Source organism: Trachinotus anak, unplaced genomic scaffold, assembly GCF_046630095.1.
Source record: "Trachinotus anak isolate AG129_WGS33_773 ecotype Australia unplaced genomic scaffold, CSIRO_AGI_Tana_v1 ptg000005l, whole genome shotgun sequence".
NCBI classification, from domain to species: domain Eukaryota; kingdom Metazoa; phylum Chordata; class Actinopteri; order Carangiformes; family Carangidae; genus Trachinotus; species Trachinotus anak.
The window spans coordinates 19,458,249-19,472,178 of record NW_027273856.1 but is presented as its reverse complement, the minus strand read 5'-3'; the positions used below and the strand labels follow the sequence as shown (position 1 = coordinate 19,472,178).

General features: G+C 43.7%; 2 protein-coding genes across 2 annotated transcripts; one reads left to right on the top strand and one right to left on the bottom strand.

Annotated features, from left to right (window-relative positions):
* Positions 1-162: 162 nt before the first annotated feature.
* On the bottom strand, positions 163-4,867 carry wdcp (WD repeat and coiled coil containing). The gene is made up of 4 exons (XM_071478753.1): positions 4,732-4,867; positions 2,060-3,998; positions 1,547-1,667; positions 163-861 (listed from the first exon to the last, which is right to left on the bottom strand). Exons 2-4 carry the CDS (start codon positions 3,977-3,979, stop codon positions 668-670), a joined length of 2,235 nt encoding a protein of 744 aa, XP_071334854.1. The 5' UTR covers positions 3,980-3,998; positions 4,732-4,867; the 3' UTR covers positions 163-667.
* Positions 4,868-5,173: 306 nt separating this feature from the next.
* On the top strand, positions 5,174-13,793 carry fkbp1b (FKBP prolyl isomerase 1B). Its single transcript, XM_071478755.1, has 4 exons — positions 5,174-5,382; positions 6,023-6,070; positions 12,449-12,561; positions 13,005-13,793. The coding sequence occupies exons 1-4, from the start codon at positions 5,346-5,348 to the stop codon at positions 13,131-13,133; spliced, it is 327 nt and encodes a 108-aa protein (XP_071334856.1). The 5' UTR covers positions 5,174-5,345; the 3' UTR covers positions 13,134-13,793.
* The last annotated feature ends 137 nt before the right edge of the window (positions 13,794-13,930 follow it).

Sequence of the window (13,930 nt, the reverse complement as noted above, 5' to 3'; positions counted from 1 at the left end):
TGAGTTAACTGAGGATGATTACATTACAAATGTAGGAGAAAAGGGGCTTCAACTGTGTTTTCATGAACATATTTTACATTCATAACAACTGAGAGACTGAAGAAGGTTGGTAAATTACATTGTATCATTTGAGTGAGGCTATTCAGCAAAAAGGTGCAAATCCAGATTTTTTTTAATTTTATTTTTACAGGTTGAGTCAGAATTTCATACACCTTATTTTCATTATTGTAGGGGTTTCTGCAGTTCTCCAGTAACAACAAATACAAAACAATTACATCATAAATTAACCTATGTCGGTTCTTGCGTCAGGATATCTGTAAAATCAGATTAAAACAGAAAACATCTCTAAAAAAATACTCAAATCTGTGGAGTGGGGTGCCATTCAAGCACTCAAGCCTGCTTCAATAACTGCACTGCATTTTCTCAAACAAAAAAAGAAAAGGAAAAAAAAGTGGCCTCTCTTGGGTAAGCTTTCATCTCAAAGCAGCATCATGTAAACATCACATCTGAACAGGCAGCCCTTTTCAAATCACTACTGTTTTCACATATGAAAATAAATTTGACGTATAACTCTGTCTGCATTGTGAACTTGGATCCAGTCAATGACATTTAAATAATGGAGATATGTCTGCACAAGTCTATAAACTGAGGTGTGTGTTAAGAGGCACTATATTGAGGCCTCTGCGGTTATGTTGGGGTTTTGGCCGGGGGCTGGACTAGATGGGCAAGAGGTATCTGGACTCCCAGGAGTCCGCAGGGCAGATTTCCGCTTCCCGTTCCGCACTGTGAGCTCCTCTTTGGGCTTGAATGTGAGAGGCACAAAGCCGTCCGCATCTGCCACAAGTACAATCCACAGTGGACCTGGAAAAAGAGCAGAGGACTATTTGCTCAGACTGGTTTTCCACACATCTGATGAAAAAAACTAACTGCCAAACCACTACAAAATGTGGCTGGTGTTCAAGACAATCAGTCTTTGCTGCAACAGCAACAAAACACCATGCACATTAAATGGTAGTAAGCTGCTTTTGTTTCAAACCTTGTAATCTGACCTAGGCTTTTAATCACTTCCAATTATAGCTTACACATGTTAGCAGAACAATACTAGAACATATTGTTCAAGATTTTACACTTAAATTGTTTATCAATTAAGATGCAATTCTGAGTGGGTAACTTGAAGGTTAAATAAAATCTAAAAGAGTAAGCGTAAAGGAGTTTGACTTAGATAATCTGTTTGATGACTTCCAGGTGACCTCAGCAGGGAAGCCTCTCATACAAGCTCGCTGAAAATACTCACAGCGGGAGTTTCCTCTAAGTGGTTTTAATTTATCAACCCTGTACACACTCTCTCACAGCATGGTTAATCTTACAGCCAATGCAACATGGAAGGTTTTAAGAAGGCAGCTTAGATACTGCATCATGGTAAAGCGAAGCTATTCTAGGGTTTAAACTGACTTATGTCAAATTTACAGCATTGAGTTTGTCATTTAAAATCATGGAGGCTAGACAGTACATTATCAAGTTTATGAACTCAATATGCTGCACATACCATACATCATCTCCACTATAGTTAGGTTGAAGAGGTCTTGGAGGGCTCGCAGGCAGAGCTTCCCATCACACAGCAGCACCGGCCTCCGCTCGTCAATGAACACATTTTCTGATAACTGCTTCTGCGAGTGCACAACGATGGAAAAAGTAAAGTGAAACAGTCGCCAACAGAAATAACTCAAAGAAAACAAGCTGGGTGCTATATAATCCATACATCAATGCCTTAATCTGCTAATACCTGCTAATTAAACAACATACTCAGATTTGTGAGTTCTTAGTGCATTGATATCTTCCAGGTATTTCGGTTGTCTGATCCTTCAAGTGAAAATGCAGCTGATCAAGTTGTTTAAGCTCCTAATATAAAAGCTGCCCATGACAGAGACTGTAGAAAGAAAGGGAATCTCCTCCTCACTAGCTATGGTTACTTTCCCACACAGTGCGATACAAACAATGCAGCAATACTTCATCTATAGTAGGTGATTGTGCAGGGAAAATGTAGTGAGTAAAACTGTACCTGGCATGTGACATTGACATAGGGGGGCTCAGAGGCATTGGGGTAAACACTCAGGGCCTTCTTGCCATTCTGGGTATAATCTCTGATCTCCGTCAGGCACTGCTGTACATCTGCAAAGCGAGTAAAAAGCCTCTCCATGTTGTGGACAAGCTGCTCCAGCGCACGGTCCTTGGCAGGGCCAGGGGTCTTTTCAGGCATCGGCAGCGTCGGCTCCATGTGAAGCTTGTCCGGCGGCTCGAAACGAGGAGAACTGGCCCGACTGGAGTCTCTGCTGGCCTGGCTGGCCACCGCCAGGCTGGTCATGCGGTTGACGTGGTCCATGTCGAAATTCTCTACTGTGATGGAGGAGGCGCTGGAGGTGGCTCTGTCTGATGCTCGGTCAGAGAAGTCCACAGAGCTGGTGGCAGGGCTGGGCTCGCCGCTCCTTACCTCCTCCACCAGCCTCCGCCTGTTCCCTGGTGAACGAATTACTCCCCCTCCAGGCAACACCAAGTCCTTTATCCCTGAGCGCTCCCTGTCATCCTTAGATAGGTGCTCAGAGTGCCTCCTAATCCCTGCGCAGAGGTTAGAAGTGGACTCATGATTGTGAGCAGAGGGGGGTGGTGTGATAGGAGTCTCTCCATTGTACATCAACTCTTTGGCTATTAGATGGAGAATATATTTATCGGTGTTCGAGGACGGGAGGAAGGCAGGATCGTTGGACTTCTGTCTGCCCACCATCAACAGCAGCATCTTGTCATTGAGGAAGCAGACTCCTTTGGGCCTCTCGTTCGTCTGCAGAGAGATCTGCTGAATGTTCGGCATTGCAGAGGGTGTGATGCAGTACACAAGCACCATGTTGCAGGTGTTGGAAGCCACTGCAACTGTGGAACCACGTGGGTCAAAAGCGACAATGTCTGGAACCAGAATGCCAGGGATGCTGACTTTGCGGGTGGTAGTGACTTTGCGTTCATATGTGACCAGAATGAGGTGTGAGGCGTCCTGTCCAGAGCCTGTCAAAGTGTCTCTGCGACGCAGGTGGATGAGAGGGCTGGGGTCTGAGCGACGGTGCCTCGCCAGGAGGTGGGTGAGATCCAGAGGGCCTGAGCTGGGGATGTAGGACCTCTCTGATTCAAGGGATCTCCTTCTTGAGTCCAAAAGGCTGTCGTCATCCGACATGACCACAGGTGAGCCGTGGCCATGCACGGACACCGTCTCTGACGGCATGTCAAAGGCCATGCCAGCATTTAACCCACAGATTTTGTCCAGAGGCAGCTCTGTGGCCACAGCTACTTGCGCATCCCCGGTGGCCTCGATAGCACAGATGTAACCGCCCACATCAAAGATGGGGCAGAAGGAGCAGGCCACCAGACTCTTCTGGATGTCATTCCAGATGTAAGAGTGTAGAGCACTGCCTATAGCCACCACCAGGCGTGTACCGTCCTTAGTCCAGCATGCACAGTGGATGAGTCCGCTACCTTTGATGTCTGCTTTGATTCTCCTGTTGTCCACCCTGACAGAAAACAGCACAGAAGTGTCCCTCTTGGTCAGCACCGCCAGAATGTCCAGTTTAGGATGCCACACACAGCCTTGGGAGAGCAACGGGAAAGGCTCACTCATCTCACAGGTCTGAGTGCACAGCAACTTGTTCTGCTCGAGGGCACTGAGCTGCAGTTGCCACACGGTAACATGTTTCTTGTGCTGAACGGCCAGCAAAGCAGGGGAGTCAGAGCAGCACAGCGGGCCCCAGAAGAGCCCGAAGACATGCTCAAACTGCCCAATAACGTTGGTGTCCCCAAACTTCACCTCACCATTCATGAAGTAGAGAGCTGTCAGGCAGACCTGCTTGCCGTCGGTCCATGCTATCCCATGCACAGGGTGAATGGCTTGGTGGAGAGTGTTGAGACCTGTCCTGAGCAGCTTTGCCTTACCAAGATCCATCCTGGCCGGTATGAAGAGGCTTGTTTAAAGAGAAAAAGATAAAAAAATATGACTCAAAGTTGACATTGATGACAGGGACCTGTATCGGATCTGAACGGGTCCTGCACAAGAGTAGCTATTGCTACCTATGCAGATTAAGAATAGCAAAAGCCTCTCTCCTGTCTCCTTCCAAGTACATGCCTTAATCCCCTCTGCCTGAGCTGAGGCAGTAGTGACGAACATTTATAGCAGCTTATGCCCGAATGACCTCAACAACACACAGGTCCTGTTAGGACCTCAGGGCTTTAACAACAACATGTGTTGAGTAGGAGTGTCTCATCACAGCATTCACTCTTTTAAACCTGTCCAAAGTGACATCAGGTCATCACCTTATCAAAATGAGATTTGTTTCCTCGTCAAATGTGAGACGTGGATAGGATGAGACAAAGAGACAGATTTAAAATGAGATGTGCAAGTTGAATAATAATAGTGGATACTGGAGTACGTTAAGTTGAATATGTAACTCAGAAAACCACAAATGTAAAGAGAGGTTATGGAAAATACCAGAATACAACCCAACTGAGGCGAAGATATGGTGAATACGGCGCTAAGATTGAATTAATTTAAACACCATTATGAGGCGGAGAAGTTTTCTAATTCATACTCACTGGAAAACACTGATTCACATGCATTTAGTTCTTCTTCATATGTACGAGCTAACTAATAATAAACGTCAACATTTACACAAACCTGCATTTTTACACTGGGCGTACCTTAAAAAATAACAAGCATCTCATGTGGAATCCGTGTGAGACACTGAAAGTGAGTTTCCCGTTTGTTTATTCACGTTTTGCCGGTTGAAATGTGTCTCCGACGTTCATTTCATTTGACTCGGAAGCAAAACTAACAGTCGGCTTCGGTGCATTGTGGGATACGTAGTTGCTTCATAATTGTAGTTTTTACCACTTTCTTCGCTCGAGGCCACAACCTGTGTTAAAAGAAGTGTTAAGAGAACTAAAACAAGTTAAATATTTACTATGATTAAAAAAAAATAAAAAATTGTAACCAGAAAATTTAAATGAACTGGCACAAGACAATGGTTGCTGTCCTCGCTTGAAACTTTGCACATCCACCGTGTGGCGCCAGTATCTGACCGGGCTGAAGACGGCGTACGCGGCGTAGTTGTACATCTCGACGCTGTCTCGCCACAAACCCGAGAATATCTTGGCTGTCTCTCTGCTGGCTGCACTACGGGTCGGTATTAGCCGGTGAATGCATGGTTTCCCCCGCTATAGACCGACTTGTAGCCGCAAAACGGGTAACATTGGTTGTCCAAAGGGCTTTATAGGCTGTATGTTTCATAGCTAATCTTTGAAATAGCACAACCATGGGCGTGGAAGTCGAGACAATATCTCCCGGTGATGGTAAGTTGTTTTATCCGCTAAAACGGGTACTTCCCCGGAATGTCGCTCAAATCTTGTGAGATATCAAAACGATTTTTAAGAAAATATCTAGTTCAGTAACGCTGGAGGGTAAGTTAATTTACTCATTCGATAGCTAGCAAGTAATAGTTGTATTCGAGATATAATCAGGGGTCTGCAAAGCCCCAACCTTTACTGTGTTATTCAGCATCACTGACGCCTGCGCGGCATCTTTCTGGAAAACTCCACACTTACATGGGTAAACTCTGCCAAGATTAAACTGCACGTCTCTTTAAATTGTGAATTTGCTCTCAAGGTAACTGTTTGCAAGGGAAAAGGTGAGTTCATGTAAACCTATATGGCTCCCCGAGGCTCATTACGCTCTGACAAATGCACCAATAATGTAATCAGAGGCGTTTGATAGCCCCTCACCGTGGAAAAATGCCAGGCTAAAGTTTCAAGATAAAGATGAGACCAGCAGAGGCATTATCTGAATTCAGTATGTCTGCAGGGGTAGGCTATGGTATTTCTGCCAGGAACACCTTACACATACCCCCGTCATTGTTAATGTACAAGATGAGTCTGACAGCCTCTCAGAGTTACCATCACCCAGTAACACCTCTCTTCTCTTCTCTCTTAACAGGAAGAACATTTCCAAAGAAGGGCCAGACATGTGTTGTTCATTACATAGGTAACTGACTTTTTCCTTTGCTTTCGGCAACCATGAAACCAGGTGTCTTTCCTGTCTCCTTTTTTTGTTTTTTGTTTATATATGTACCACAACAGGACTCAGTCTGCAGCTCCGGCTCTCACAGTGTACACAGTCTGTCAGACATGTATGCACCTGTGTCACCACAGATGGGGCGGCGCTGCCACACCACCCCCAGAAAATGTTCATTTGCTTATGTTTTGGTGTCTCATAGTATCATTGACAGTTGAGACTGTTGCCACCTATACCACACGCTCATGTAAACGCGCATACATACACACATGCCTTCTTTTTCCTGTTTGTGTCTTGTCAGCTTGCCCGATTCTGAGGCGTGGCAGTAAGACGCTGAGACATTCGGGAAATAAATTTGGGTTATTCTATGCCCCAGGGTTGGCAGACCAGACAACTAGGTCAGACAGAAAGTAAACAAAACCTGGTTCACATGTCATCAGTCTATCTGTGTGTTGCAGGGATATTACACGGTTATAAAAGTTATTGCACTGGCCTGTCATAGTAAATAGGTTTCATTCAAGCACGTGAATAGTGTTGCATTGTTGTGTGTGCATTTGCGTGCATGTCTGTATTGTCAGTTGCCAGTTCTTGTTTGTCCCTGATGGAGGGGATTTCATCTCTGTCACCTGAATTGAGTCCACATGACCGTCTCAATAATGGCTTCACTGACTTGCTTATAAAACACAGTTTTCGTACAAGAATTACAGCTCTGTTTGACTTGCACGTGTGTGATTATAGTCAGAAGGATACAGGCCAGCTCTGGATAACAAAGTTGTGTTGTCCAACTTTTTAGGAGGCAGTGGCAATAGTAATCAGATTTCCCCCCCTGGCCTGATCCTTGCAGAAATTAGCTGCTGCAGTAATGAATTATGCTATAATTGGAAATGATACATCTCAGCACGCGAAGCTGCTCTGTTGAGCTCTTCGCTGGAGTCGTGCAATGAGGATCAATTGCTCTTTGCCTGGCAGTTCTTTTTTCCTGCACCAACCAGTATTTTGGTTAGTAAAGTAGTAAAAGCAGATGAGTTCCAGTCTCCAGCTGCATCTCACCTCCACTGCATATTTTGGATACACTTCTAATTGTTTTTTCTGCCCTTTATTTCCTGTTTCGTATTATCAGTATCACGTCATTGACTGCTGTTTTCTTTACTTCAATTTCCCTGCATGGAACAGTCTCCTGACTACAAGATCTGTTAACACCAGGATGTCGTAAAGCCTGGGAATGACTTCTGTGATTGTTTAAAGTGTATTTTAACAGCAGACAGAACAATCTTCAGCTTGTGCTCTTTATTCATTCAAATCCTCCCCATCGCTCTTTCTTCTTTTATTTTTCTACCCCTATTTTACTTTTTGAGTCACAGGATTTACACATAAGCTTCTGGTGTTTTGGCAGCGGTGGCACGCAAAATACAGATTTAAGCCAAAGCAAGGACCTTGCCAGTGGAACACAACAAGAGCTACAAATATGTTATTGTATCAGCAGGGGAAACGTGTGTGCAGCGGGTAGACAGTCAGGGAAAAAATGCACTGGTGTCTAAGGGTAGAGCTGTGAAAAAAAGACCCCAGTGTGTAACACAAGTCAGGAGATTAGTTGAGGATTTGTTTTTCAATAAGTAATATTTCAGCTCTGGTATGTGGCTCTATGTTAAGCGTGTATGTACGTGTAAACAAGTCACACTAGCAGTTCATTTTGATCTCATTCACATTTTTGTCATATTAACCTCGTGTAACTGAAGACGACATTTAGCTCTTGCTATGCTGGAAGTGGAGTGAGTGAGGAGGAGATGAACTTTCCTCCCCTTACAGCTTTTTGTGTCGATGATCTCCAAAAGGCAAAAGTAATCCTTGAATACGGATGAAATCATTTTCTATTTTGGTTATTCACCTTGAATTGGGGTAGTATGTAAGTCAAGTGACTGAGGACTATTTACTTGTCAGGTCAGTACACTGTAATAAAGACAGAGACTAACCCACATTTGTTTTATTTAAAAGCGTAAAGACAAGATTAGTTGAAGATCTAATAAAGGGATAGTACTGGTAATAGAGGTTAGCAGTAGATTTGGGATATAAGCCCATCCAAGTCATCCAGCTGGCTCCACAGACTGCACCCTCCACTGCACCCTGCACTGGTATTAGTTTTCCAGATAGCAAAGATAAACAGTAAGGCTAAGGAGAGGGTGACTTCCCTGAGACTACTCTGTTTGCAGCATTTAACATTAGAGAGCCTCACCGTCACGGACACTTTCTCATTGCTAGGCCTTTTTGATCCTCAGTTTCACCTCTGGGATTTTAAACACGCAGACACACACACATGCCAGAGCACACAGACACACAGATATGTGCGTGACCCTCTCCTGACTCTGATGAGAGTTGTCGTTGCCTGAATTAGCAGAGTGGTCATTGCCACAAGGCAGATAAGGGCTTCTGGTGCCATGAAAGTGGCCCGAAGAAATAATTTGAAAAGCTGCTCATTCTTTTAGGCACATTCTTGCCTCTTTCGTGCCAGACCGGGAGTCTGTTCACAGACCAGCAGCTCTATCAGCAGATCTCCGAGCAGTGTCACACAGACAAGCAGGCTGGTGTGGTTCAAGTTGGCCCAAAATGTGCTATCTATTTTACTCCTGGATTATCTTTCACTGGCCTTGCTATGCTTTCGCTCATGCACACATTTGCTGCCTAGTCCAGTCAGTGCCAAATACATATGTTTGGCCAGAAGCTTGAAAAGCTAATAGTAGGTTGCAGATCACAGATTTGAAGAGGTGTTAGGGATTGAGGTGCTTCCATGTCCTATGTTTGGGAGCCAGGCTGAGTCAGGAATCCAGCAATCACAAGCTCATTCCTCTGTGTCAGACTTTCACTGAAGGAGAAAAAAAAATGGAAGCAGACTTGACATCAGTCAATATGAAGGAAACTACTGCAGCCTGCGGGTTTCCCTGATTGATGAAGTCTGGCACTAGGCTATGATGATAAACAGTGCAGTCCACGGACCAGCAGCATGAGCGTTAGGAGCTACACGGTCAATGGATATGATGTCATGCCTAAATGTGGACGTCATTCCTTACCATGTTTGAGCTCCAGACCTTACCGTGAAACATGCTGAAGTTGAGCCCTAATGGCTCTTGGTGTGTGACACAAAAATAGACTGAAACACTAGGTTGTGTGTCAGGGGTCAGCAAACTTGCCCTCCAAGGGAGAATGTTGTGCTTCAATGCCATGGGAAGTGTCAGTTCCAAGATTGTGGAGTTAAAGAAAGCAAGAAAGGTATCTATGTGCAGCTTCCAAATTGGGGCAAAAAAACAAACAAAAAAAACCTAAATCGACTTGAACTCTGGTGAATTATGGTGTCCAGGTGTCCTGGTGCATATCATCAAAAATAAATAGATGTCCATGCTTTCCCCAATAAGGCACAGCTTAATTATGGGTGTGAATTTATTGTAGACCTCAGTTCTTTATAGGCAAACAGAGGGGGGATGCCTTACCTTTGAGCACTGAGTTTTCTGTGTCTTTGAAAGGCTTCTCAGAAAAGAAGTGACAGGAATATGAGGCTATTTGCGACAGTTACTTTATAGCAGATGAATCATTATCCAGCAAACCCTGCTGATCCACTGATGAACCAGGACACCCTGTATCTTTTTTTGTTTTTTTTTACTTGTTTGGCATGTATAATGATAGTAGTCGAGGGACCTTTAAACCACTGCTATATTTCAGGCTATCTATCCTCTAGCAACAGTTCTGCTATTTATTGTCTTTGCTGAAAATGCTCCCAATTACACATTGCACCTACTTCCAGTTTGTGCACTTGATATATTAATGACGCACAAGCATTACTTTATTCTTTCTATTGAGACGTACGTGCTTGCAGCTTTGAAACACGGCAACGCATACAAGTTTGTCATAGACAGATAGCTTTACACGCATCTCATTTCACCCACACTTGGGCCGAGGGGGTTGTTGTGCTGGCAGCGGTCCTAGACGGGGCTGAGACAGGATACAGTAAGCTGAGTAAAAATAACCCCTCCCCTGTGCACTACAGCTTTTTGCTAATCTAGCCAGAGCACTACCAAGTGAAAGCCTGAGAGAGAGAGTCTGGGAGCCGGCGTCAGGAAGCGACGAATCCTGCTTTACTTTCACTGAGACCCCACCCATGCTTTGCTGTTCGAAGAGTGATAACAGAGCAGTCACACAAGTGGGTCTTTGCTTTTCTGTAAGATAAAGTCTGAAAGCCATGAGTGAAACATTTTTGCTTAGTTCTCCTCATGTATGTGTGGCAAAAACTGGAGACAGCATATAGTACATAACAGACATACAGTTCATTTTTCATGTATGCTGTACACTAAGTCAGATATTGGAGTCCATACTCCAGGACAATACTGCTGTGTATTTTATCCCTTTTTTCCAAGGGAGCAGGTGGAGTTTTTTTTCCTCCTATTGTTTTCTTTTTTCTTCTTTCCTTTTTGTACTGGTTTTGGCCAGTTGCCAGTGTGTACCACAGTCCCTGTGGGTGTTAACCCCTCTGCTGGTCAACACTGCCTCCTCCAAAACCCTTGGAGTTGTTAGCTGCTCCTTTTTACGTAACAGAAGTCTTTACTAAAGGCACGCAAAGTGTGTAGGTATACAATATCTTGCCTACATTAGCAGCCTCTCAACAGACACCCCAACCAACCTGTAGGACTCATTAGTGCAATGCCTAGGATATGATCCCTCACTGGCTTCCCAATTGTGAAAAATGCCAATCAGTGTTTCCTTGCCAGTTGCAGGCAACGCGGCCAGAAACCGAACCCACTTTTCTGCAGTTGATGCAAGACGTTTTTGCCTCTCTACTGCTTCAATACCCTGTAGCAGGTGGTGTTAGCCTTGGTGTGTGTACTTGATGACTCCTTGGTTGGACCCAGCCCAGCCCACTGATATCTGGGCTACTGTGATTCTTGGAAATGGTGGACTTACTAAGTTTAGGGGGAATGAAAGGGGAGAAGGAGTACAGTACCGACATTCATATGACTAGATGAGCCAGACACCATTACTAAACTTAAGTTAACACACAACTTTAAATGCCAAGTATTCACACTTGTTAAAGTACTACAGTGAACAATAAATCAAAGGACTATCATGGGGCAACCTCCAAAATGAAAGTTGATGCTGTAGAATATTTCTTGCTTGGTGCTATTTTGACTGAACTATGTGCCTGTTCCCGGGTTCGAGAAGAGCGAAAAATCTTCGGTCATGGTAGACATCATTTTATATAACAATTTAAAACAAAGATAATATAGTTGTAGTACAGTTTTCCAGAAACAACCAGAATGCCACATCTGTTTTTGGCCAGTGCAGGGTATGCATATGTATTTTACCCAGATAGCTAGGTGTAATGTAGGATATTGACGAGGTAAAACTATGTTGATCATCTTCATTTGTTGGTGACAAGAGTACAATGTAGACATCTTTTTTCGTGTGGCTGCAGTGGAGGTTTTTTGAGAAGCCAAGTATTCGTTAGTCATTAAACATACCTTTCTTGACAAGCACTATATCTCACTTGAGCACCACAGAAGTTCTCAAAATATTGTTCACTAACATTTAGATATTGCTTGTTACACAAGAATATGTTGTGCACAGGAAATAAAAAGTTGTGAGGCCTTGTCTTGGCTGTTGAAAGGGTCAGAAAGTTCACACAAGTTATCCGAGTAACAGAGCATCGCTTCAGATGGCAGCTTGGATCCCCTCAAGGGAACCTGGCAAAGGGGAGATCAAGGAGGGCATGTTAAAACCGCTAATGAAGTGGGGCCAGTGTTTCCATGCCCATAGTAGTGTTTAATGGCCCCAGTATTATTATCATGCCTGAATGGCTGGTCAGAGTTCTGAAGGAGCACAGTCCTGCACTGCTCTCCCTTTGTTACCCTTTTCTCCCTGTGGTCTAGATACAGGCAAGCAATGGCCTAGTTAACTTTAAAAATAATCCACTAAACCAGGCCATTGCTTCCTGATTCACATTCCCTTTGTTCATTTGGGTAATTGAAACAGACCCAAGATCTGATAAGAAACCCAGCCAGAATAATTCCTCAGACTGGAGCCAGCACTGCTTTATTCCTTTAATCTTAAAATGCGTCATTCCAAAACATTAGCAACTGACGGAAGGGCGTGCATTGATAATGCATCACACTGAGATAAATATCAGCAATGAGTTATGGCTAGGTACAAGACTACTAGTCATAAGAGCAGTTAACTGTGCAGAGAAACAGCCACAAAGATAGGCGTGCCCTTAGTCTTTATTTTGTATTACATCACCAAAATGGGTCGTTTATTTACAAAATGCTTGGGTACTCTCTGAATTGTGTTAATGTCATCTCTCTCTGGCAGGTATGCTGCAGAATGGGAAAAAGTTTGACTCCTCTCGAGACAGGAACAAGCCCTTTAAGTTCAAGATCGGGCGCATGGAGGTTATAAAGGGCTGGGAGGAGGGAGTAGCACAGGTAAGAGGGGATAGTTAAGGCAGCGTTTGCATTACTGCATAATATGGTTCAGCATTTATTTCATTCCCCTTGCGACTGTAGCTGCAAGTTTATTTATTCATTTATGCCTGTGATGTTTAAAGAGTCCATGAATGAGAATGTACCACTCCTTCAGCAAAAGATTTTGTAGAGATTCCTATATTTTCAGCTTGAGCTGTTTTCTTGGTTGTAAGGAGCGACTGCTTTTTAGTGTCAGTGCTCTTTTGTTGTGCATTGTCTGAGTTTTATTGTCTGATAGGAATACAGCAAAATTTACAATTGTTACAGTAAATGCAATACTGCTTGGCAACCATTTTGCCACAATAGGAGAAAGGACAGATGTAAATAAAAATTATAAAATTAAACTCATGAAAAGCACATCAGCAGCATACTCAGTTATGTTTTCATTTCCTCCTCTACTTCAGATGAGCCTGGGTCAGAGAGCTAAAATCACCTGCACACCAGATATGGCTTATGGAGCAACAGGCCACCCCGGGGTCATCCCCCCAAACGCCACGCTTATATTCGATGTGGAACTACTCAAGCTGGAGTGATGCCTTGGGTTAAAAGATGATGGCTGAAGGTTAATGAGGTTGCATTCGTCACAACCTGTTTCCGCAGGGCGCCGCCTCCCACCATCCACCTGCTCACGTTTGATTTCTGCAGTCTTCTTCAGTTCAATATTTAAACGTATCTACTGCTGCTTTTGTTGCCATGATGTCATAACAGATACTGCAAGAAAATGTTCACATCATGTAAGACTTTTATACACACCACATTTTGGTTTGTTTGTTAGAGATGCTTTTTTTTTTTGAAGTTCATTTAAAGTTGTAAATTTTGTTAAACCAAGAGGAAATCGGTCATCTGATGAAAAGCCGTACTACATTGCAATCAAAACATACTGCCTTACAGTTTCAACAACAGAGGGAGGGTACATGTGTTGAAAGTACAATACTTCTGCTCTGTATATTAACTGGGCATTATATACCACTGTCTGCATTGCCACTTTGATAAAGGTTTGTCCTGCTGAATGCTCTGAATGATGTTGCTATGTTTAGTATATTTTATATCCCTCATAAACATTTACTGCAAGTGTACCCTAACCAGTCTAACCCAGTCCAATACTGTACAGAACTCTGCAAGAGCCATTGCTACTGTTGTGACAGTTTATCGACCAACTCTTGAATAAAAATGGCATGTACTGTGTTGAGAAATCTGTGTCCTGTGTGTAATTTGTGACTGAGTGATTGACTGACAATAGAAGGAATGCTGAAGGAGGTGCATTGTGTTTGACAGGGGATTCTGCTGGAACATCGCCTCCTAGTGGCGGATTTGATGTAAGTGCACTCAA